General features: G+C 40.7%; 1 protein-coding gene across 1 annotated transcript in view; it reads left to right on the forward strand.

Annotated features, from left to right (window-relative positions):
* Nucleotides 1-3,515: 3,515 nt before the first annotated feature.
* The window catches only part of STAT4 (signal transducer and activator of transcription 4), a 42,115-nt gene continuing 19,566 nt past the window's right edge, over nucleotides 3,516-26,064 (forward strand). The window contains exons 1-6 of the mRNA XM_074145621.1: nucleotides 3,516-3,567; nucleotides 6,127-6,255; nucleotides 7,791-7,935; nucleotides 21,976-22,074; nucleotides 22,859-22,951; nucleotides 24,915-24,993. Of these exons, the coding sequence (XP_074001722.1) occupies nucleotides 6,128-6,255; nucleotides 7,791-7,935; nucleotides 21,976-22,074; nucleotides 22,859-22,951; nucleotides 24,915-24,993 (544 nt within the window). The 5' untranslated portion in view covers nucleotides 3,516-3,567; nucleotide 6,127. The remainder of the gene's footprint in view (nucleotides 3,568-6,126; nucleotides 6,256-7,790; nucleotides 7,936-21,975; nucleotides 22,075-22,858; nucleotides 22,952-24,914; nucleotides 24,994-26,064) is intronic.

Here is a 26,064-nt window from a genome sequence, read left to right on the forward strand (position 1 = left end):
CCCTCCATGGGCTGCCAGAGGCTCCTTACTTCCTTGCCCCACACTTTACAAGCATTATTTTGGCCTGTCCTGCCTTGCCACTGAACTCCTCCACTGACTGTGAGCCACAGCTCCTTGCCCCTGAGCTTCTCCTTTCAGCCCACGCAGCTGCCTCCTTCACACCCTCATGCGTTAGCTCAGCAGTAATCACTGTGTGCCTTGAGCCATCTCCACCAGGATCCTACCCATGTAGCTCTCCTCCAGAGCTTCCTTGAACTGACCTAGACCATCTCTTTCTTCTCATCTCAGTTCTGCTCCACAGCAGTTTCCCTCACATCTCCAAGCATCATGACATCCTTCATGGCGTGCTAAGACACCCCACTGACCGTTCTTCCGAGAGCATACAGCTGAGCAGCCTCACAAGGGAACCTCTCAGCCCTCACCAGCCTGGAAGCATGCTCTGCTGCTCCACAACCTCCTCTCTCCCACATGTGCTCCTCGAACAGCAGACTGCCTTATCTTCCCATGCACACCTCAGGCCCTTTCATGCCCAGCCATACCTCAACCCCTTTGACCACCCGACTCTAGTGCCCTAGGACCACGAGCCTCTTTATTCCCCTTGTCCAAATGAAGTGCACTTCCACAGTCTCCAGCAAACTTCTGCAAAGCCCCAGGATTCCCCCCGACTCACTGTAATGCCACAAGCAATTCCACCCATTTTCTTGCACCGCTTGCTGTGATGATCACACCCCTGTTCTCCTGCCTCCATAGACATGGGTCTTATCCGGCATCCTTCACCCCCAGCAGCTGGTTCCACAGCTGCTCTCCATCCCAGCCATTGACCTGCCTTCACTGCCATGCCTGCCAGAAAGTCAGGGGAGAACAGAGGGAAGAGGGGAATGTTCCATCTTCCCAGAAACTGATCTCTGAGCCTCAGATGAAGAATGACCTCTGATTACCGTAGGTTTTGCAAATGACGCCTGAGCTTTTGTCTCATGGCCTCTTGAAGCAAGCCTGAGTAGATATTTGCATCAGACAATATGAAGCACAGTGTCATCTAAATAGCAACCACTCTACCATACAATTTCTTTTCTAGGTTAAGGGGAGAAACAGCAAGCAAAAAGGGGATTGGAAACCTGTTACTGTCTTATTTTATTGGGATGGTATGAACTACCTGTCTTCTTATCATTACGAATAGCAGTTACATAAGGATGCTCAGAGAATGAGTACTTAATTGAAAAAGAAAAAACAGTTACCAATATTTATTTAAAGGCTAAAGAAAAAAGTACAGTGCAATGGTTCCCCCTACTGACAGCATGAAATCAAATTACTAATCAATGTTTTTTCCTGGATGGTCCTTAAATTACTAATTTAATGTCCCAATGTGGTACCTACACAAGCTTGCCAGTACACAGTAAACCATGTGAACACCGGCTGCCTTAGAAAATGATGACTATTTGCCAAATAATAGAGAACAAAATTTGACAAAACTCCCATTGGTGCCTGATTTTTTATCACATATACAAAATGACAGTAAGATTGTAAAATGTGTGTGAGTGTATGTATTCTGAATGAAATGTCAGGGTGTTTATCAGCCAAAACACAAATGTAAGTAAAGCGTAGCTGTATAGCTTCCTACGCTTGCTGAAATCTAAAGGACAGATAGTAGGTCTGAGCAGAGACTTGCCAATTCTGGCTGTATTTGGGGACTGACCTCTTAGGACAAAGATCAAGTCTGACATTCAGTCTGGTCCCCAGTTCCCAACAAAAGGCAGTGAAAATATTGTCATTCTGTTCTTGTGTCAGCTCTTTTGAGCCAGTGGCAGCTGAATTAAATCAGAACCAAGAGTCAGCTGCTTACACAAGTCAAAATGCGCTTTGGGACTAGATGTGTGTCTGGTCATGAACAGCAACAGAAGCATTCCTCCAGACTTATACGCCTACCTCTCATTTCTGGGTTGTATAGCTAACATGATTTTTCACTCTGGTCATTTAGCAAAAAAATAAGAGGCTGAAGAAGATCCCCTAGTACATTATATCCTCATCTCACTTGAGAAAGGTAATGAACAAATATGCAATGATACAACATAGAATAACAGAAATAAATAGAGCCTCTACTGAAATATGCACTGGACTACACAATTCTATAAATCAGGATTTTGCAGGCTCCCATTACAATCCTGGCTCTCTGTATGCAAATTCAGCTGAAAAATCTCTAAATGCTATTAAAGATAATGCCAAGTCTTATTTCAAGCACGTGCAGTGAATATGATGTCTACCCAGCTGATACTCAGACACGGGTCAACTGTTGACACCCGTATACAATCTTGTATAAGTTGCCTAAGTATCAAAGCTTCTCACCTCGCTTTCAATTCTCCCTCCACTCTATCTGGAAAATAATAACTACACATCAACAGGGACACACACCTTCCTCTTAACTGCATCTCCAGCACCTGGCTTTTTCACTTGAACGAGATTTCATGCTCCTCCCAGTGCACAGAGGGTGTAATGCCACTCGGTCGGCTCCCTGGCGGTTTCTGTGAGTGTGCCTTTTACTCCAGGTTTGCACAGCCAGGAACAGAAAAGCCTTGCTCATGACTGGGGTTCCTGGTAAGACAAAACATGACAAATCAAACAACAGGCACTCAAAAAGGATCTTCTTTAGGGCAAATTGCAGCTGCTTCGCATCACATCAGAGCCACAATCCTACCACTCAAGCTCTGTGCCGACGTAAGATGGACTTGAAACAGTCATAATTTAGCATTTTCCACTCACTTTGCTTTTAGCAGCATTGCACCTGCTATTGAAGAAATCCTCTTTCCAATAATATACCTCCTCAAGGAAAAAACATGGGAAACATATGGGGACATACTGGGAACATGTCTCTGTTACCATAACCCTTGCTGTAAGAATATTGTTTATGGATATGATGTGGACCATTAACTCATTGGGACAGGGACCTTTTATTTTGGAGAGAAGCTCCGGCATCCCAGGTACTACCTGGAGTGAGGAATGCTGTAAGAAGCCACCGCACACGTCGTTTCCACATTCTACTGCCAAACTCCTGGAAGGGCTGCCTTTCACCTTTTGACTGGCATCCGTTATAACAGAAATCGGATGGTGAGTACGTGTGTGGGGAAGCTGGTGGCTCCATGCCTCTCAGCGGAGCAGCAGGAGCCTGGCTCCTCGGGGGCCTGATGGCCCCCAGCACAGCGGGCCCCAGCTCTCTGCCCCCGTAGCACAAACTGCAAAGATTTTAATGTTTTTTCAAGTCGCCTAAAGACAAATAAACTCCTCCCTCCCCTGAACTTTTCCTAGGTAATTCCCATAGCTTCCGTTTCTCGGATGCCTGCCCCGAACCCGAACCACAACTGCACCGAGAAACCGGGTGTGGGGTTGGGAGGGGGGGGGGGGGTCCGGTGCTCGTTGGGTGTTCTTCAGGGCTGGGTGGAAGGCTGACGCACAGGAAGGCCGCCGCCGGGGCTGGGGGCGGGCGCGGCATAAAGCGCGGGGCGGCGGCGGCCGGGAGCGGGCAGGAGGGGAGGCAGCCGCCGGGCAGCAGGGAGCCGCCGGGACCCGCTGGCGCAGGCAAGTGGGGCGCCCCGGGGGAAGGGGGTCCGGGCCGTCCTGTCTCTGTCCCGCTGTGGCAAGGGACAGGCGCTGGGGGAAGGCGAAGGGGGTTCCCCGCCGGCGGGGCGGGAGAGAGCTCACGGTTAGCGCGGATGGCAGCCTCAGGCAGAGCCTCACAGGCGAAGCCGGCAGCGTTTAAGCGAGCGCTTGGCCGCATAAAAAAGTGGGACATCAAGCAGCCGCGCTATCAATATTGCAATTAACAACGTAGCTATACCGGCTGCTACATGTCACCCGTTTCCGCCGGCTGCCTTCAGGGGCGATCCTGTATAAACTGCAAATATTTGAGCTTTTCAACTTGTCGTTCAATTCCTTTTGCGTGAAAGGGAAACGGGTGCCGGGATGTATTGTACCGAGCGTGTTACAAACATCCCATTTACAAACTGTACCCATGTGCCTTGCAAGCGTTTCTGCATGTGAGCATCCCTGCACGCTACAAGCAGCCCCTAGAGGGGCTACAGCCTGGACAAAATCTTGCCTTTTATTTTTTCTCTTTAGATAATAATATAAAGTTTTCTTACTAATCTTTTTAGGATATCATAATCACCAGAATTCACCAGCAATTGCAATAAAATGTCCCACTGAAAGCAAACAGGCTTGAAAATCTTAAACTATTGTTTTTTTCTGAGTGTGATTTATTGATGCATCATGATTTGGTTCCTTGTATATATCTCAAGAAATAAGATCTGTGATTCTTTGTAACCGTCAGTATAGCAACAAAGACAGCGAAACACTCCTATGCGTTACTCCTTCTCAGCAATTTAAAGAAACAAATTACACGTTCAGGCAATATTTTTTTCCTCTCTGAATGGAAGTAATGAAAAGGAGGGGAATGTCACTGGGCACATTTCCACTGACGTTATACAAGTGTCCTTCATACCACACACAGAGAATCATCCCATCTAGCCGTTGTTAAGGAGAAACTAAAACCTGTCACTTTTACTTTTGCATGAGTAAGTACTCAGGACTCCGTTACACCTTGAGATACTTCACCATCTATTTATTTTTTCCCCTCTGACTTAAGAAAACGCAAAATGAAAGACCACAGCATTGAAAACATGATGAGTTCTCTACTTCAAACTGTTGACATTCTGAAACTATGATTCACAATTGGAAATAGAAAAGCGGTTTATAAAATGGTTAATTTTCTATAAAAACATCGATTTTGATGAAATCTCATCTTCTTTTCAGGAAAACTTTTTATCAAAAATGTCGAAACACATGTAATATGTTGACCTACTGCAGTGCAATCTTTAGTCCATGGCTGGATTTTGTGTAACTTGTTGACACGAACAAACATTAACAACGAAAGGGAAGACAACCTCTAGTATGGGATCAGGGTGTGGGCAGGGCCCACTCGAGGACCAAGATCCCAGGCACAGGCCCTTGGGCGTCCCTCTTCTCTGCTCACCCACGATGGCCTGTTCTCAGCCCTACCACTGACTTTTTATTTTCATGACACATCTAGAATTACAGCCCAGGACAGCCTGCCCTGAGGCAATGTTTTATCTTTAGTCTTTCCTGGGCTAAAAAAAAAAATCACAATGAAAATGGTGTTTTCACCTGCAGGATTAATGATGAGGTGGAGCAACCGTAGAGTGGAGGTATCAGAAAGGTACTGGTCTCCTAAGCGGAGAGAGTCACTGAGGCTGAGGTGTTGATGCGGAGAGCCTGCTCACTCAAAACAATCTCATTAGTCCATGGAGAGGAGAAGGTATTCAGAGACAATTCAGCACACCTGAAATTTGGAACAACCAAGCTTCTAACTCCAGTATCTCAGTAAACAGCCAAAACTTAATTGGTAAAGTTATTTCCAGAAGAATTTCAGAGCCTGTCAGCGAGTGATCCTACTCTTCTTTTCTCTTAGTTTTCATATGACTTTATGCTTCCCAAGTTTTTTCTTTTTGTAACATCAAATCTCAGAATTCTATGGCAATTAAAAATGGAAAGATAGATAGATAAATAATAATAGGTTAATAGATAAATAATTCAGGTTGTAAAACAAGCAGCACTCTCCAAACAGAAGGCGTGAGGCTCTAAGAACAGCACAATAACATACAACCATCAGTGGCTTTAGGTAAAAACAGAGTGGTATGAATTCACCAAAAGCAGCAAAATAATTTCTTTCTACTACTCTTTCATAAGAATAGTTTTTACCTGGATTTGAAGAATACAATCCTAAGCTACTTCTCTTGAAAAAGAGGCTGTGTAAATCTCCCTGCTTTATAAGCATTATACAGTACCCCAAAACATTCGCATTAAGGAAGGAAATTGGCAGAGGTGCCCATTCAAGTGAAAGAGCTAGGACTTCTTTTAATGGTTTTGCTCACTTTTCTCCCTGTTCCCTTTAACTGACTTTAGCCAAGTACCATCTGTTTTGAAAGACAGAGAATAAACAGGAATATTAAAGTACATAATAAAAAAGAACTACAATGAAAATAAGTGGCTTATGCACTCTGGGTTATTAATTCATATCCACCTTTCAACAGTAAATATGTTTAATCTTTTCTGTTGCAGTATGTCCCAATGGAGTCAAGTTCAACAACTGGAAATAAAGTTTTTGGAGCAGGTAGACCAGTTCTATGATGATAACTTCCCCATGGAAATCCGCCATCTACTAGCACAATGGATAGAAAGCCAAGATTGGTAGGATTAAATTTATTCCCTCTCATATGATTTCAGTCATGAACAATTCTTTCGCTACCTGGCAGGTTTTCGGGTGCTTATTTGCGAGCTGTGCAGGCACCTGCACTCCAAGAACAGTATTCCACTAGTTGTGGATTTAGCCTGTTGAGCAGTCAAAGTTTACATTTAGGGAATGCCTGGAAATGAGGTTTCATTTTAACCTATTCCTAAACAAATTTCAATATAAATGATCTAGCAAATTAATGGTATTGCAGGTTTTCCACAGGAAAAAAAAAAAAAAGTTTCCAATTGAAGTGTTATACATTTACCTCCTGCAGCATAAAATTATTCACTTGTCCAAAACTGTAGTTATAGCTGGACATATAATTTTGGCGAACAAGCCAGCTACTTTGGAGGAACTGTTCTCTAGAAGACAATTTTATGCCCAAATTTGAATTTAATTCACTGGATAGTTCTCTTAAGAAAATTCAGAAATGAACGCAAAAAAAAAAAAAAGTTTGTATGTTTATATTAGTCATACTAGGAAGAGATATCTCAATTTTTCAAGCTAAATCCAGAAGACTATTGAAAAAAAAAAAAAAAAATCTGCTAAGGAACATAATCTTTCCTTACAGTTTATAGCTCAGTGTTTATGGGGCTGTAGGAACACAGCAAACATTAAAATCTTTTTGCCAGATTTAGCAGACATATCTCAAACAGGCATCTGCCATTTGGAAGGCACAGAGAGAGAATATTCCAAGGACAAGGGTGTCATGCAGTCCAAAGTCTATTGTCCTCTATTTTGCCTGCTAATGTTATTGCTCTTCATGTACCAAGCTGTTCCATAAACAGCAGAACCAGCAAAGCTGGTTTGTGTGTGTGTTTGTGTCCTTTGTCCCCTACATACCCTTCACCAGTAGCTTCAGAGCCTTCCTGTATCCCCAAATAGTTTGGCTGGGCGAAGGCTCATCTGGTGCCTGGTGTGAAGATATATATCTGCTGACTGGCCATCTGGCTGTTGCCTCCTGGAGCAAGTTATTACTGCCATTTTCCTCAGTGGAGGCACTAATTTGGATTCCTCTCCTCTACCAACCTGCCAGTTTTCTATGAAATTTGTAAGAACATACTATATTTTGGACTTCAAGCCCACTGTCAACTTTGTCTGAAACCAGGCAGCAAATTCAGAAATTATATCTGTGTGACTGACAGAGTGAGAGGGACAGTAGGCACAAGCCTCATTCCCTCTGGGAAGTGGGCTAAAAATATTTAAATATTCACTGGACCAGGGACTAGAAAACTCCGGTTGTCTTTCCCCTGGCTGACTCCATAGCCTGTGCTAAGAACATCCTCACCCTTTCTAGCTGCATATCTACGTGAATATAAATAAAAGGATTATAAAATCAATTATTCATAAACCTCTACCTATGCAAGTCAACATATATTTAAAGCCTTTTTTTACTGCCTAGATTTCTGAACGGATTATAATTTTCTGTACAGATAGATTGACACTTCTTATGACACTTTAAACGTGTGGTTCTCATTCATGGATTCTTTAGGGAGGCTGCATCCAACAATGAAGCAATGGCAACAATCCTTTTACAGAATTTGCTAATACAAGTGGATGAACAGCTGGACCGGGTTTCACAGGAGAAGAATCTTCTTTTGATACACAACCTGAAAAGAATCAGGAAGCTGCTGCAGGTGGGTTGTTACTTCAGATGGTAAAATACATACTCTTACTGGTTTCTAAAGGTAGTGACCAACCTCTGTTGAACATAGTTTGTTCCTGTGCACAGCTCAGAGCTGTCCTGGTTGCTATAGACTCCAAGCAGCTGTGGGGAGACTAAGCCTTCAACAAGATAATTCAAAACAATAATTCCACTGTCTGTTACTTTGTGGAACAACAATTCACATTTTAATGCATGCTGCTCAGATACACACAGAGCTAAGTCACAGCACTTGTATCTGTTTCACTGAGCTCTTAAAAATAAGACTGTATAGTGCTTATGGATGTTCATGTTCATTACAAATGTAATTACCACCTTTCAGACATACGGAATAAAAATACATATTTGGGGCTTAAAGCAGCACCCTGAAAAGGAACCCCTGCAAATCATTACCATGTTTGCTATTTTATGCTTAGCCGGGATTGTTTGCTATGAGTGGTTTAAGGGATTTTTCTGTTAGGCTTCTGCAAAATGATATTTATTTTGATTGGCTGAATGTTTCTCTAATAATTGTCTATCTAAGGCAAGGATTCTCAGAGTTCCACTTCATTAGTCACCTACTTCCTGACATCTATCTTCTACATAAACCAGATATGCATCTGAGTTTAATGAAAGTTTGGGTTTTTTCTCTTCTTTGACGGTGTTTTCCATAAGTACTTAAGTGACAGTTATATTGCTTGCAAAACATTTTCTTTATTTGATATATAAATATACTGGTCTGGAAAATCTTAGCATGACCTTGCCAATTATTTTGTTCTCTTTATGGATGTGCGTCTTTCTATTCTTTATACCTAATGGTGGCCTCTTACAATGTGACAATATTTCCATTGTTACCACTTTTTCTTCCAGTGTTATGCAAGCAGTCTCATATTACTTAAAACTAAATTTGCTTTTTGTTTCTTTTTTGGTTTGTGTAGCAGCACTATCCAATAATTTCAGTACTACTTAAACACCAAATTTACTTAAGTGCTTTTGGAGTTAACTGCAGAAAGGTTAATACTATTTTTTCTGTCATGGTCTTGGCACACTTTACCACAGAAGGGCTGAGAAACAGCTCTATCACTTTCATAAATGTATTCTCACACAGTAGCGTACCTCTGGAAAGAGCATTTCAAGGCACTGAAACAAGCAGTTGCATTGGTGTGTTCCTGGCCTAAAAGATTGTGCATTTATGGTTATACCATCACAACGTGCACGTGCAGAAAAACTGGTATACATACTTACATGCAGGCTCTATAAAATTAAAGTCTCTCACCGTTCCTTCTTCTCTTCACACTGCTTCTTTTATTCTAAAGTTTTTACCAAAACTTGAAGTTTGGCAGCTCTGCATGCTCTGTGACACTTTGCATACTGAGACAAGTAATCAGGCCTTGGGCACACACACACACACACGAGTTTACATAACAGCCAGTGTGAAAACGGCCAGCATGAAAGCCATTCCCTTTAAGTTCTGGCATGTTTGGAAATTACGTTATGATGCGTTTCCCACAGAGCGCAAAGCAAAGGAGGCTTATTCCAGAAAAGCCAAAGAAGGGGGGGGTCTTAAGTGATTTCTGATTAAGTGGTTTCTCAGGTGGCAAGAATCTGAGTCACAATTCCAGAACAAGCCAAAATGCCTAGCTGTCCCCATTACAACTGTACAGCTAGGTTACAGTCACCATACACTAGTTACAGCAGCAGCAGAGCCAGCACCAGAGATGGCCTTTTCCTTCTCGAGATAAAGCAACAGTAGAGGTCCATGTGGAGTAGCCTAACCCATCATTTCACTTGGTTGCTGCCTCTGAAAAGAAGCACCGCACAAGTTGTGACACGCACCCATCTTGTTTTCTCTATCACCCTGCAGCGCTGTAAGGCCCTGACTTAGCAAGTGTTCTCCAGCAGCAACATCTCTCTGCTCCCTCGGGCTGCAAAGGTCTGTAGGTTTGCAGTCCAAAGCACTATGAACTTCTTGAGAGGACATGTGTGGTGCTAGAGTTATACTGCTTATTGAAAAGGATCTCAGTCTTGAGCTTTGCAGTAAAATGTTTCCAGCTGAGCAAAAAAGCATAACAGCTCTCTCCATCACTAATAACATTGGCCTTGCTCCATTATATCAAGACAGCAGATAACCTGTATTTAGATAAAAAGCTACTCACTCAGTTTCAAAATACACATGCAAACTACCTGATACTGAACAGCACTTTCACTATTGGAACTTTGCCTGATTTCTTATGACCTTTAACACTATCACCCACAGTCTATTCCAATTTCCAAAGTAATTCCTGTAGGTTGGAGTAGGACCAGACTCTTGCAAAGGTTTTATTATTATTATTATTATTTTAGATAAGGCAAATAACTTAAACTATGTCTTAAGAAATCTGTGACACAGGTATTTGTGCTTTTGTGTAAAATACTATGTTACAACTTCTAATTTTTAGAATATAGATGATAAATGCATTTTCAGCCAAAGTATGGGCTGCATGTTCTATAGAGCTACACAGGCAGTCTCCCGAGCTTCAGCTGTTAAATTTATTTCTTTATTGGTTAGGTCAGTACATCAGGAAAAAAATGCTGTAGTAGTTGTCATCAGCTGACATCCTGTCCTTGTTATTAACTGTCAAGTATTATTAACGGACTATGAACTCTACATGATGCATAGTATAGGCAGTATCTGCTGTAATGTCCTTATATTTCAGTATGCAAATTATGTAATTACAGGTCTAATTTTTTTAATGCATCACTGTTTGTGTTTTATATGAGAAGTTTAGAACTGGATATTTGGCTCCCCACCCACAGCTGGATGCACTTGCAGATTCCTATCTCCTGCAATTTGAGCTAATTTGTGACAGTTTCATGAGACAACACCAGAAAAACATGACTGATGTGCACAGTACAGCGCCACAGTCCCTTTTGTCCCAACATAGCACCCAGAGAAAGGGAGACTGAAAGGGTATGCTATAAAACTAGCAAGTGTTTTCACTGACTTTGATGGAGGAAGGACTGGGTTCCTAAATAGGAGAGGAAGCTGCATTTGTAAACACTTTTTCATTTCTAGTGACTCTGTGAACAGTGTTGGTTTGATTTTCTCTGAAGGTTTAGTTACCACAAGCCCACCTTTATCTCTGCTTTGCTCTCTAGCACAAGCACTTTGAAATTTCACAGTTCACTCCTCTTCCTTCCTCTCTATACTACACACACAGACATATTAGGCACAGGTACAGCGTGCACACACACAAAGCTGTTCAACCTCAATACATGATTCTGAGTGCAGTTTATTCATGATTTTGAGTCAAATCATGTTAAAACATGTTAAACATGTTAAAATCATGTTTAGTAATACTTGTCCAACTAGATAATGCTGGAAACCAGCATTTATAACTAAGTATGCAGAGTAATATGTTGACCTATGGTACAGGTTCCTAAATACTATGACAATGGCAATAATAAAATCGTTAAAATTAGAGAACACACAAAAGCCATTCAAAAGCAATCTTGAGTTCTTGACAAAAGGCAAAATGAGGGACTAATGTTTAATTAGAAATGCAACTAGATTTATAATGAATAGCAGCCTTAGAAGAGGAAGCAATGCACACTTTACAAACGGCTTGTGCAGCTGCTTGCTAGACAGCAAAGGACTCATTACGATCAAGATTCCTGTGCTGAATCTAGAGATAATTATTCCTACCAGCACCACAGCCAAGCACACCCTATCTGAAAGATCTCCCTGGGACTCATTTTTGTTGTAAAATGGCGAAAATGTTCTATTCTGAGCTTCACCTGAAACATTTTACACAAATATCTTAGATGCATCATGAAAATAATGATGGAAATAGTGGAAGAAGTGAGAACTTGCCTTTCTCGTACTTGCAATACAAAGTTTTGGGCAATCTTAGGCATTGTGAAGGGCAAAGAGCAGAAGTTTTAGCAGGGATGGGTCTGCCTGGCACCTTTGCTTTTAGGCCACAGGGACCGTCCCAAGTCTCTCACCCTTAGAGAAGTAACAATGGAACGTGGCATTTCTGCTCAGACTGCTGACATTTCCAAAATTATCTTGAGACAAGAAGAAACACTGACCAGGAAGCATGCAATTGGACAGAGTAATAAGCACTTGAAAAAGTGCCGAGAAACTTAGCTAAGCAGCTGAGGTTACTGCTAGCTCTCAGTAATTTGCCTCTCTATTTTTTCCTTTCATTGAAACATCACTTCTTGACATTAATCTGGTATAAATGCACATATTATATTAAAATCAGGGTCAGCGTTTTAGGTTCAAATCCTTCATATTTACTACTTACATTATTATTACTTCTCTAGTCAGTAAATTGGATTCATTTTTACAGCAGAGCAGCCTTTTGTTGCTGTGCTCTTCGGGCGGGAGACAGTACAGCACAGTCAGTTGCTAAGGTTAAATTCTGTCTATCTTCCTACAGAACTCCTGCTTCCTCCAGCAGTTCTGGAAAGGCATGAGGAGAGAAAATGTTTGGAGGCAGTAGAGGAAAGAAGGGGGGAAACTGTGTCTATGGTTCTTTCTCCTCCTTAAAGCCTAGATGGAGAAAAGCAAAGCAGATTAGTCAGAAGGATATGGTTTGTGCCATTGCCATGACAACAAAATGTAAAGGGCAGATGTTAAGCTTAGAAGAGCTGCCTAGCACTTCTAGGAACCAAATTGCAGATGCCAACAGTCTATGCAACCTTAGCCCATGAACAATAACATCTTAGTTTTCAGAAAGAGTGTTTTTAAATGACAGCATACCTGTCCCTGATGTAAGCTCCTGTACTATATCTGTGTAGATTTAGTACACAAAGACAACTGGTGACATATAGAGACAGTCCTGTAAGACAGGCACTGTCCATGTCGAGCCCGCAGAGCAGCTGGCTGCAGTGCACCAGGAGAGCCAAGGCAGGGGAGGCTTGGAGTAGCCTGGGAACCAGAGATGGCCACCATACCCCAGCGTCCTACCATTCCATTTACGAATGGTGCTGGTGGGCGATTGCCTCTGGGTAATCCAGTGGTGTTCTTCCCCCCCACTCCAACCTGCAAATTTGGAGCACTCCACAGGTACCTGCTAGACGAGGTGTAGCTCCGTGGGATGCAGCCTGGCCCGTGCGTGGGCTCAGGTGAGCTCCCAGGAACTGAAGAGCCACTGGCTGTGCTGCACACTGCAATGGCTGTACAACTACATCAGGAAAAAAACCAGAAATTCCCAGAATTGTCCTACTCGTAATTGAAGCTCTCATTTATGCTGTAGTCTCAAGATAACTTTTGAAAGCAATCCCTTCTCATTAATGGCAACACGCATCTGTGTCGCATTGCTGTTTACAGTATTCAGGGGAAAATCTGATTACATAAATCTTCCTTTATAAAAGTGAAATAACATATTTCAGGCATAAGAAGAAGGGCTGCACTGCTCATTTACCATTGAAGCCTGAGTTAATGAGTATACTGTGTCCTCTGGTGAACAATTTGCTGTAAATGATGTAAATTCATGATATTCATTTAATACTCACAGCAGATTCTCAGGTATTGGTGAACTTTACCCACTCACCAGCCCTACTAGAGCCTAAGATGAGGGGAGAGAGGGCAATGGGGATTCTGCCTGTACGAGCCGGTCTGTGTGCACACCATTAACACCTAGGGGCGTGCTGACAAAGGGAGAAGTCAGGCAGAATCATCAGATTTGCTGATTTACACCACCCAGTTATATCAAAACGAGCTTTTGGAATCACTATAGTTGTACTATGGAGTTGGGAAATAATACCTTTGTTATATTTTTTCCTCCTACACAGCCCTACTTTTTTATGGAAAGACCTGGAATAGCATCTGAAAATATATTCTGTCATCTTAATCAAAATATATTAACATTATGGCACTTCTTTCCATATAAAATTCACCCTATTTCTAAGTAGTACAAACAAATAGCATCTTATTTTACACAATGCTACTTAAAACAGTAACACAGTAGCGTGTTCCTGATTCTGTTTCAAGTTCTTGGTTATTCTGTCCAGCTTGTTTCCACCTATAATGAGAACTGAACATCTTCGTGCTTCTCCAGATAGAACTAAAATGAACATACAAAGGTTTTTTAGTTCAGGTGACTGTTTACACAAGTCACTGTACCAGAAAGGTACATGCATGAGGGATCCTGAGATTATTTATTTCAGTACATCACAGAAAATGATGACAACATAGGTCTGAAATAGGACATTCCAGTTGGTACTTAACAAACAATTCTAACAAGCAGTGTGCTGAGAAACAGTTGCGAAGAATGGAAACATAGCCATTGATGTTTAAGTTGCAGTTTCCTGTTAAAGCTTACAAGGGGGTGAGAATGGAACAGAACAGAGAAAGTTTCTAATACACAACAGAAGATCTATTTCAAAAAGTTATTTACATGTATTTAGCACTCATGTAACCTGCCAGATCAACAAAGCAACAAATTATAGTAGGAAATATGTTTCGAACCATTGTGTCCTGCTGTCTAATACAATTCAGATTGATTTTTCATATTAGCATCTTGCCTCCAGTGAGCTTTCCAGTTCAACCATAAAAGCTGTTTACAAAAAATTTTGGCGTACAAATGAGAAACCCCGCACAGAATTCTGTATGCTAAAGCAGCTAGCCGTCTGCTGTTAGTGATCACAGGCTGCACATCCGCTAATAAAGATTTTTAAAAATTATTGATACAAGACCGAAAAAAGGTTACTTATTAGAAGTAAAATATTTTTTAGTTCTTAGTTATTACTTAGAAAACATAACTCTGACAGTTTATAAATGTTTTGGTTTGTTTTTGTAGAATGAATAAGAGTTAACTTACAAACAGAAGTAAAAATACCAGCAAACAAACTAAACAGCCTCTTGTGGGCTTTGTTCATCCTTCAGCATTATGGGCCCAGTTGCAGTCAAACGTCTGCCCGAGAGATTAGTCAATAATACCCAGTTCTTTGTGTCCAGAAGATGGAGAGGGGGGGATAAAAAAAAAAAAAAAAAAAAAAAAAAAATCGGTCCTCTCCTCTGCTGTTTTACCCTTTTTCATAGGGAACACTGTACTTTTATTTATTCTGAACTAAATCTCATTTAAATAAGAAGCATTGCTACATTATTCATCCCCCCGGCAGGCCAGCTCTACTGTCGCATGATGAGATCTACAGACATGTTCTCTGTAGCTGTATCTTACCCTACCTGCTTAGAAATCTGCTGTTTCTATAGACGGTTCCTTGACTGGGTTTAGTGTCCATTCAGCAGTGGAATTTGGGGGCAAACTGAGGGATGGAAAAAAAGATCTCTGTCTTCACTGTGCTATTACAGCTTTGCCTATTGCAGTTTGGTTGCACATGCCCTAAAAAACATACGATCTTTTGGAAGTTATGCATTATACGATACGAGAAAAGCAGAACTACAACCCTACAGACCTATGTATTAGGACTTCCCACACATCATAGGAGTTGTCTAAAACAATGAGGTTGACTTTAAGTTCTCTCATGTATTTTGAGAGGGGGAGGGGAAATCTAAAAATAAAAGTCTAACAAGAGCAGCCTGAATAGATAGTGTCACAGGTACTTCCTCTTAAAGACCAAGATAAAACAGAGCCATCTTTCTAGTAGAAAAAGCCTTTTTAGTAAGAATATTGCCTGTTTAAATACAGCCTTTCAAAAACCTCCCAAGCACTTTACCTGTATCCGGGTAAAACAAGGATCTACTCTTTCTTTGTATTCTAGTACTGGCTTCATCTTCCTGGATGCATAAACAAAGGTAGAAAACAAATCAAGGCAAATTGTTGTTTGTCATACTTGAAGGTGAAAACGGGAAATAGGTCTGTATGGTTATGCCTTCCCACCCACACGTTTCTTTGAGACACACAACTACACCAAAGGCTTTTTTCTTTCAAAAACAAAATGATAGACAAAAGGGGGTTTTCCTCCCTGTTTTTAAATTACATGAAAGATGAGGTATCTGCTTATCTAGAAAGATGCTGAGTATCAGACTTAGTGAAATAAGCATATCACAAGCAAGCAACAGGGAAGGAAATGTATTTTTGCTTGACTTTGTAATCCTGTTTCCTATCTCTCTGTGTCCCACCTCCCTTCCATTACCTTCTTTAAATATTCATTCAACTTCAACAAATAAAACAACAGTCATACTAGGTAACGGTTCCATGCCTCCACGTAAAGCTCTTATTGTATAAAATTAAAAGGCTCAAGCATGACTTTTCTAGCAGAAAAAAAAGAAAATACAGATGATGTTTTTGATAGTTTAAAAAAATTAAAAAGAAAAAAAAAAAAAAGAGAAAAGCAGGGAAAAAACAACCCAATTCTGAAACACTTTTTCAGAAATAGAAACCACCAAAACCAATTCAAGTCCTTTTTAGGTCACCTTGAAAAGCAGGAGATAACCAGGTAATCCCCTGACTGACTTTCTAAAGGTTGCACAGCACATCCTTCTACATTATAAGTGAAGACCAGCAGTCACTAATACCTAATCCTCTACTTTAATCACTGAAAACAGGGTCAGGATACTCAAGTAGTGCATATATAGTGTTGATTTATAGACGTGCACAGTATATAGAGACCTTTGACCTTGAAAAGAAAGCTGGCCAATATTACTGTAGTTGGGATTGATCTACTGCTGCCCACAGGAAAATAAGCTAAATTTTGGAAAATTAAAAAAATGGGAAGAAGAGAAAGAGAATGAATCTCTGGTTTAGATTTTTTCATCCAACTCAGGAAAACCAGTAAATTTCAGATACTAGAACTGACATTCTTTGGTGTTTTTCATAAAAGCACGTGTATTTTAAAGTGTCGTAATATGTATTTTAAAGTTTCTGCATGATCTTACAGCTTACAGCATCAAATCTTGCGTTTCCCAAACCACCATTTCATGCATTTTAACATATACCAAATAGTTCAAGCTACTTTAAAATCTGGCTAAAGGGTCTAAACTCTGCACACTATAATGTATAAACTGTTTTTGCAGAAATGCCTCTTTGTTTTTCTTCATGATCTAGTAAGATACTATCACAACAGATGTCTCTGGAGTAGAAAGAGTGCACGCTGGGAGGTGGTAGGAAGGTTTTCTCCCAAGGAAATGTCATCAGCATTCAGAGAAAATTTTCACTTGTTCAGAATGAAAGTTTAATTTCCCTCATTTGCTTAAATTTAGCACCATGCTGCTAGTTATTGAGAAGAAGCCAGTCGAAGTAAGATCACTTGTTGTTTGTTGTAAAACATGATATGGAAGACCTTATCAAAATGGAAGAGAGGAGAGAGAAAATTTCTAAGAACAACAGTATTACAGTAGTATTAGCAGATAAGACTAATGTTTCCATTTGAAACTTCAGATGAAAAGTGAATCCTCAGTTTCTCTGTTGGTATTTATCAAAAGGTAATTATAAGTTTTCTCTAGAAATATCTAAACTTAATAATACAATTTTGCATAACTACAGAATCCACACCCCTCTTCCTTTCCTGGCTGCCAATGCTCATGTTACACAAAGTTAGGATTTGCCCCATCTCAAGCATTTTTTTTGTTAAATTTCATTTATTTTCCAACTTATACTACTCTTTCAATGATAGGAAATAGTTTTCAGTTAGTCATTCAGAAGCTAAGGTTGTCTTGAGCAAATTCTGCCCTCAACCAAAGACAAAATGGAAGTACAGAACAGCAGGAGCTGGCAATAAATGGATAACAAGGGAATACTGAGTGGTGTGTTCTGAAGTGTAATTACCTCTGAGAAGTATAGAGCTTGGGGAGAAAAAATTCAGTGTTGTTACTCGAGATATTCAATGTTGCAACTGTTTATTATTTATCAATTTGTTATTGTTGATTTGCAATCTGCTAGATTACTGCAAAAGAGATTATTGATATAGCATATATTGTACAAAACCAGCCATTCTAGAGAGAGGGCTCAAGACGGACAAAAAGGGGATGCCCGCCCAGGCTGTGGCACACAGCTCAGCTCCGTGCCAGCTGTCCAGCATTCACAGCATCTGTCTGCTGCAAAGGCTGAAATTGTTCCTAGCCTGGAATCGCAAACGTTCATACTGCAGAACAAGCATTATTCCAGCTTTTGTCTGAGGGGCTGCTTCTCCAGGAGGGCAGGTGGCAGTTCTCTGTCGACCTGCTTGGTGTCTGCTCAAACGAAATCAAGTTGAACAAGCACCAGACAGGCACAAGTACAGAATCATTATGGGCGCAGCTTTTTACTAGAGCTTTGTGAGTTAGAGAAGAAAGAAAGAAAGAAAAAAAAAGTGAATTTCCACTTTATCGCTCGATTCAGATGGTTTTTTCTTCATGAAACAAAGAAAAAGAGAGAGAGAAAGAGTTTTAAAAATTTTTGCATATGAATAGTATCTGGAAATGCTAGGAAAGTCCCTAGTAACTGGCATTTTTTTGTGGGGGATTTTAAAACATCCCACTGTCAGAAGATTTTTTGAAGTGCCTTTTCTACACAAATGCATTTTCCAGCTCCAAGAGAGGATTTTTATTTCTTCTTGACTTTGTTAAATAGCTTTTGTTTGACTCCTCCTTGTCACAGGGCGAAGTCAAAAGGCAACCATCAGCCCTTAGAGTGCTCGAGTTCTGTTGGGCAGTGGTAAACTGGGACTAAACATTCCTCAAGCTTTGTAGTTTCAGGTAGCCTGCAGATACCAACGTGTGGTTCGGTCCTCATATTCTAGCCATCTATGTGGAAGTTGGCACCCTGCTTTACCATCAAAAAAATAACAGCAACAAGCAGAAATTAACAGACATTAACTGAGGGATTAATATGTACATCAGTGGATTTACACCAGTCACAGAACTCTCACCACAGCATTCACTGAATTTCACTGAATTTTTTAGAGTTGGAAGGGACCATAAAGATCATCTAGTCCAACTCCCCTGCCGAAGCAGGATTCATCTTAAGCCTTATTAAAAGTAGGACTTTTTTTCCTCTAATCAAGGTGCAGATAAACGAGACAAGCTTAGCCATACAACTGACTGCAGCTGAAACAAGGCAGGCCTGTTCTCCCCTCTTCCAACTTCGTGTGTGCTAGTCCTTAACAACAAATTCATCCTTTGCTGAGCAGTTTCAGTCCACTGAGGAGCAGGAAGGCTGTTCAGCAAAAAAGCGAGTGGTTTCCATCCCAATTAGCGATCTGGATTGGCTCACTAAGGAGTCAGACAGGCACCAGACTGGCACGAGACGGGCCGGCAGTGCACAGCCGTAAGCATGACCATCCTTTGCAGCAATTAATTTGCTCCGGCTGTTGCTGTTGGACCATCCCGTTACCTTACTTCTCCGTGAATCTCCATTCCGCTCTTCATCTTCTGCAGATAGATCGTAGCCAGTTCCCATATTCCCTTCCCAAAGTTACATCCTGATGCTACACAGAGACAGCTTGGGAATATGCTCCATAAAGGAGACTATGGAGGACCTGAAGTTCAGTTGTGCTGAAGGAAGAGTGCAGTGAGAACATGGTTACTACCCTCACAGCCAAGAGCATCAGAAGCTGGCAGGGAGAAAGGAGTAAAGGCAGATCTTTGGCCACTGCTGCAGAAATCGGCAGTGTACTCTTAATGTTAAATCCTCCTGCGCTGCCCAGCAAGGAGTGTTTCATCTGAGATACAGTGTGTCCTGCAGTAGAATTGCTCACCACTTCTTTTTTCCAGAGAAACTCCCTAAAATTACAGTCTAGTTCATATTTCCCATTCCTCAGGGTAATCTGTATCAACAGATGATTGCTGGAGCAAAGCACCACCTTGAACTGCTTTTCAAGAGATCAAAGGAGGGACAGCCCTAGAACTATTTCGGGTGTGCGCTGTGGGGCATGTACACTGCTTGTCCTGAGAAAACTTCAGAAACAACAGAAATGTTAGAAAGCTTAGTTTAATTGCCAACAATGCTGTGGCAATCAAAGGGAAGATTTTGTACATCAGTGTCGTGGTTTTGGCCGAATTTACCAAAACCAGACCGACAGATGGCCCTTTCCCCTCCCTTCTGCCCCCCCGCAAAAAGAGGAGAGAGGAGGAGAAAGAGATAAGGAGATTCAGAAGTTTAGAATGAACTAAACTACTTTAATGAAGAATTAATATTAAAATAAAAATAAAGAAGAAAATAATGAAATAGATACAATATATACAAAACCGTATCAAGCTCCCAGGATGACAGTCACGTCACCGGCAGGCACTGGGGAAGTCCCAGACTGGACTCAGCAATGAATGGGAACTGGATTCCAGCTCTGGAGTCAGGAACACATGGATCAGGATCAAAGGCAGATGAACAGAGTCCTCTCTGGACATCGGCCATTCAGGAAGGGGCTTGACCCTTTGATCCCTCAGCTTTTATACTGAGCATGGGGCAGATGGGATGGAATACCCCAGTGGGTCAGGTTTGGGTCACCTGTCCTGTCCGCTCCTCCCTACAGATGTGACCCCTCTACGTTTTTTTCCGTTTCCGACCCCCTAAGGGGGCAAATAACAAAATTGGCTGACCTTGGTTGTTATAGCAATAAGTATAAGCAAGGGCCTCTCTGCATATCGTTCCTTGGCATGGAGCACAAACATTGGGCTTATTCTGAGAACGAGCAGTTTTCTCCACAATATGCCGTTAATTTCAGAGAGTTAGAGGAGGCCTAGCTAGGATGTAAAGTTACAGAACAGAAAATCGGTTCAGTTTTACTTCAAACCGGGACAATCAGTTATTTAGTTTTAAGAGTCCTATGTCTTTTACCTTAGTCTCTACCTGGAACCAGAATATAACCAACAGCATGGTATTTAATACTAAGCAGCTCAAACCAAGTCTCCATTATTGAAATTACCATTTTAAATATAGTATTTTTTTACCTTGTAATTGAAGTCAAAACCTATTATGAAAAAATCTTTCCGAATACTTAGATTTCATGCAAAAGCACCCAGGAGATGATCCAGTTTTGTCTGCCTGGTAAAAAGTGTTAGAAATATATGTTCACTGTCATAGTAATAGTTGGAATATAGAAGCAGCATGTTCACATTTGTATCAGATGCATTCACACCGTCATTTCTAATACAACAATTGTTACGAGATACCAAAGGAAAATACAGCATCAATTTAAGTATGTATAAACTCATTGTGCCACATTCAGAGAAAGCAAGAATACATGAAGTCCTGAATGGCAGCAAAATATGATGAGAATAAAAATTAATCAGAAAGAGGGGAAAACAGTACAAAAGTGGAAACCACACAGGAAAAGAAATGAGCTGGATAAATTCTAATGAGTGGCTGAAAACTGTATGAGCACTGAATAAAGGGCATTTGAATGAACGATATGTGAATACTAAATAAAAGGTATGAAGGATATTGAAACACACTGAACAAATAATCTCCATGAAAGATGGTGCTTGAAAGTACTCGATCATTCCAATTTGGGAAATACAGCACAAACCAATACTTGTTCAAATTGTGCCCAGCCCTCAGTCATGCATCAGCAATTCCGCACCTTGTTTATGGTGGTGTAAAAATAGAGACATTTTTTGGTTCTTTGGCTTGGGACAAGGATTGCTTCTTCCTTCATCTTAGGCTCATTATTTGTTGAAGGAGAAAGATTGTTCATAGACATTAAAATTTAAGTCTTCTACCTTTTGCTGAGGAGGCTTTTCTGCTTGCATCTTTACTGTATTGATATGCTTACAGTTTTTTGTTGGCAGAAGTGTTACATGTTAACAGCAACATCCTATTGAAAATAGAAGATGTGATAAAATCGTGCACAGAATAGGCTGACAGGAAAGCCCTTTCAAAACAGCTGTGTTAGCAGTGGAGCAATTTGATCTTCAAATGATGTACATCTCGGAGTTGTATCTTTATAATCTCTGAAGAACATCGTTAAGAATATTTTATGACAATGGCACTAACTGATGCTGCACTGCAAGGCTGAACCAGCACTAACAAAGGTTGAGAACAGTAGGGCAGTCTTTTCCACCCGCACCAAGCTGTAGCTTACAGACACGGAAACACATTGTTTCTGATTTCCAGAGGGACACCCTGAATTCCGTATTTTTAAAAGTTGTATTTACTTGTGCTTGCAGGGCAAATATCACGGTAATCCCATGCATATAGCAGTAATCATCTCAAACTGTTTAAGAGAAGAAAGAAGAATATTGGCTGCAGCTAGCATGCCTGTACAGGTAATGAATGACATTTCATTAATCTGCTCCATGGTAATCTGCTCGCTTGCTTTTAGGACCAAATCCTGCCCTCTCATTGCACCAGCATGATTTCGGTGCACTAGGGGTTGCCAGACGTTGCCCTTTAAACTCATGTTTGTACTTCATTAGTGGCTCCACTGCTGCAAACATTGCTATAAGTGACTTGTGTGTCACAGCTAATCTTCAAAAACTTAATCTGTGGGAAAGGCTTTAAAGAGATTATTCTTTGCGGAACAGATGTCTGTATTTTAAATTATGCAATGCGTTAATTCATTAATTATGCAATACAAAAGACATTCCATCTGATATGTTGCAAGGCACTGATAGTTTTGATGTTGTTTGAAGAAAGAAATTTAAAAGTTACATATAAAACCCATTTTGGGGGAAATTGTTACATGGTTAAAGCCCAGATTAAATGTTTAAATCAAATGTGTTCTTTTTAATCGTCTGTGGATGCAATACGTGTTCTTATATGAGTATTGCGACATCGGTCTTTTTCAGAAATCTAATAATCTGTGTGTCAGTTTCTTTAATTTACTAGGTGTTTAGTGTTTGCACTATACCCACCTTATTGGATTTCAAAGTTAAACCAGCATGTTTTTCAAATGTGTGGAACTAAACTAAACAGATTGTCTGTCTACACCAGGCTCCAGCTGGTTGAAGATCAGCTTCTGAATTCCCTCTCTATGCTAGAACTTGCAGTATACTTACTATCCCTCGTTACTATTACTCATCCACCCATTATATGTTCAATGTGTTCCAGGGGCCACTGGAAAAGTCTCTGCAGAACTCTGTGGTTTCAGAACGACAACGAAATGTAGAACACAAAGTGTCAGCCATCAAGAACAGCGCTCAGGTATTTTTTGTCCTGTTTGTCTTTTATGCAGCCATAATTTTCATACAGACATACCCAAACTATTTTTAAGCTGGGTAGCACACAAATATTTTTGTTAACAAGCTGTGCCAATCATTTTTCATTATTCTGAGGACCTCAGCCCAGACTAACTACTCGGAACATACCTGGATCCTCAGGTTTTTACAGCTGTTCCAGGTTCAGTGTGAGAGCTGCCTATTTTAAAGCTATCATACTCATCCCTATGTGAGTTGCAGGCAGACCATCGAGTGCAACAAGAACATACCTACCATCTCTAAAAAGATGTGAGGTTCAGTAAATATGTTTCTGCAACTTCACCTCTTTTAGTTGGGTAGCAGTTGAGCAGTAGCTAGCCTTCGTGACCTCTGAGTCACGTACCGAGATCTTTGTAAAGCCGAAGCCTACGTGACATAATGACATGTTTTGGAGATGTGAGGGGAGAAGACCATTCGGAGCAGATGGTAACAATTCTCCAGGAGTTTCTCATACCATTGCAGGGTAGACCTGGGCTGAGTCAAATCTATAGCTATGTCCCACAGAGACCTTGAAAGCTCAGGCAGAATACCTGCCTGTTCAGTTCAAGGCAGGATAGGATTCAGATTACCTATGGCCTTTTTGCTATCCCCGCCCCGCTTTCAGCTTTGCAGCAGTCTCAGTGGAGAAGTTACGTTTGAAATACCCGTCCTTATGCCATTCAAGAGCATCGCTTTTCGTATACTGGAAAGATGTCCTAGTAGTATTCTCTCATCAGTGTCTCCCTACATGGGGAAGAAGGGTTAGAGAGATGAAACCCTTAAAAGGATAAAGCTAGCTTTAGAAGAAGAATGTGGTACTAGATCTCTATCTATGTATAAAGTTATAAGATAAGAATTGCACAGCAAAAGCAGACAAAGCTGCAACCCAGTAGCCGACCATTGCTGCTCCTTCTTCCTGCGTGGAGAAGCACGGCCACCCCTGAAATACCAGTGAAAATGAGAACAGTTTCTAGATACAGGGGTTTTTTTAGTAGGTAATGAATTTGAACACGGAAATCAGTGAGTTCCTTGTGTATGTAATTTCATGCCTTACAAATATAATTTAAAAGTTTAGCCTCCAAACTAACGAGGAAACCAAAATGGCTAATTCTGTGTGTCCTAATTTAGCAAACAAGTGTATGTATTTTCACAGACACTTACAGTGCATATCTCAGGAAACCGAAAAGGATTGTTTATGAGTTGTTGGCAGAATCAAGGCTTCCTATACACAGCACAGAAACAGACCGTCGAAGTAAAACAGATGATTTCCTACAGTTTTATTTTCCTTCTTTTGATGTGCCTTTTTTTGAATTACCATTGTTTGGTTACTAGAAAACACTTTCTAAAATTTTTGCAGTACATATGAAAACAAACCTTTGCAAAAAGCCAAAGAAGCAAAAAAGTTTATTTTCTTTACCCAAATTCTTAAGTAATTATCTAAATAAAGTCTCTGAGCTCTGGTCCTGTCTTTGGCTCCACCCTTCTTGGCTTTGCATACCTCATTCCAATTCCCACTGAAGTCAATGCAAAATTATCCGTTTGCCCTGCTTTAAAGTTCCAAGAAGCGAGTTATGTTATTGGCATAATAATTTCAATTTAGCTCAGGCTAAATGCAAGCATTCCTACTTTCCACTACATCATTGAACTAATAAACAAGAAGTGGTTAAGCTGTATCAGCTGTGGGAGAGAGGATAATAGCTGGCTTTCTGAACAAGTGAAATAAATCTGTAGTTATAAATGCGCATTTGTAATTCTATTGTCTTTTTTAAAGTTTACAAGTTAGTAAACCAGAGTTCCCAGAACTGCTTAGGGATTTTCAAATGATAGGAAAGGGAAATACTACATTATGCATTTGTCCATTACCAAACAAATTCATTTTTATGTCACTGTGAACACCCAAATAATTTTACTTTTTTTTTCCCCTGGGAAAGATGACTGACCAAGATGTCAAATACTTGGAAGACTTGCAAGAGGAATTTGACTTCAGGTATAAAACAATACAAAGCTTAGGTAAGAGTTTTTATAATAAATTTTAGATTCTATAGGCAATGGCTGATTCTGCAGCCAGACCCCAGTATCAGATTTTTTTGTGTGCATTACCCAGATAATATATGTAAACACAAAAAAATGGATTTTTAGTTTATATAAAGTTACAGTCTTGGAACATAATGACTCTTGGGGTTAAGAGGGTAAACAGGATCTCGTTGAGCAAGTATAGTTATTTTCTATAGATAACATGCATAAAGGCATGAAAAGTAGTAATTTTCTTAATTTTAAGAACCTATTTTTCAATTTCCTCACCTTTGACATGCCCTTCCTTGGCAGGATATGGAAGGGCCTCTTATTTCCCCAGAGCAGAGTTGTACAAAAGTGATTTTTTTAGCCTCTAACTTGGCTTTCTGTTCTTTTTTGACCACAGTGGTGATACCCAGCTGGTAAGCACTCTGAATGCATGTTTGACCAGCCTGGGATGGTTGAGATCTGCACACGGCAACAGTCCTTGCATGATCTTTTTCAGAAAAGAAACTGAGGTCCACTTGTGTCTGCTCAGATATCTTCATATTATCTCCCATTGAACATGCAAAGACATTTGCTTGAAATGTCCAAATTCTTACACATGTCGATCCTATATGTTTAAGGTTGGATATGGCCAGGTAATCAGAAGAGATCAAGTTGCCATGGTTTAATGGCTTGTTAGTCAGCAGGCCAATCATAATTATGGACCACACAGATGACCGAAGCCTGCCTCACTCACGAAATAAAACATGCTTACATAAATTACTTTCAGGGCTTAAAATTTCACTGTGTCAACAAATGCTCTCCACCAGCACGGCCAGCTTGCAGTACCTCACGCTGTGTGTGAGCAATTGCTGTGGCTGAGCTGACAATCAGTTGCTTGTCTGCCTCTATTGAAACATCTACCCTAACGTAATGGGAAGATGTCAAGCCAGAGCTTAGCAGAGACACAGTTGGCACCAATTTCTTTTTTGAAGGTAGCATGAAAGATGCAAGAAGAGCTAAAGGTGGGGAAGGTGAAGGTGGGGGAAAGAGCTTGGGGAAGCTTGAAATTAATGCATGCTC

The sequence above is a fragment of the Numenius arquata genome, chromosome 3 (assembly GCF_964106895.1).
Source record: "Numenius arquata chromosome 3, bNumArq3.hap1.1, whole genome shotgun sequence".
NCBI classification, from domain to species: domain Eukaryota; kingdom Metazoa; phylum Chordata; class Aves; order Charadriiformes; family Scolopacidae; genus Numenius; species Numenius arquata.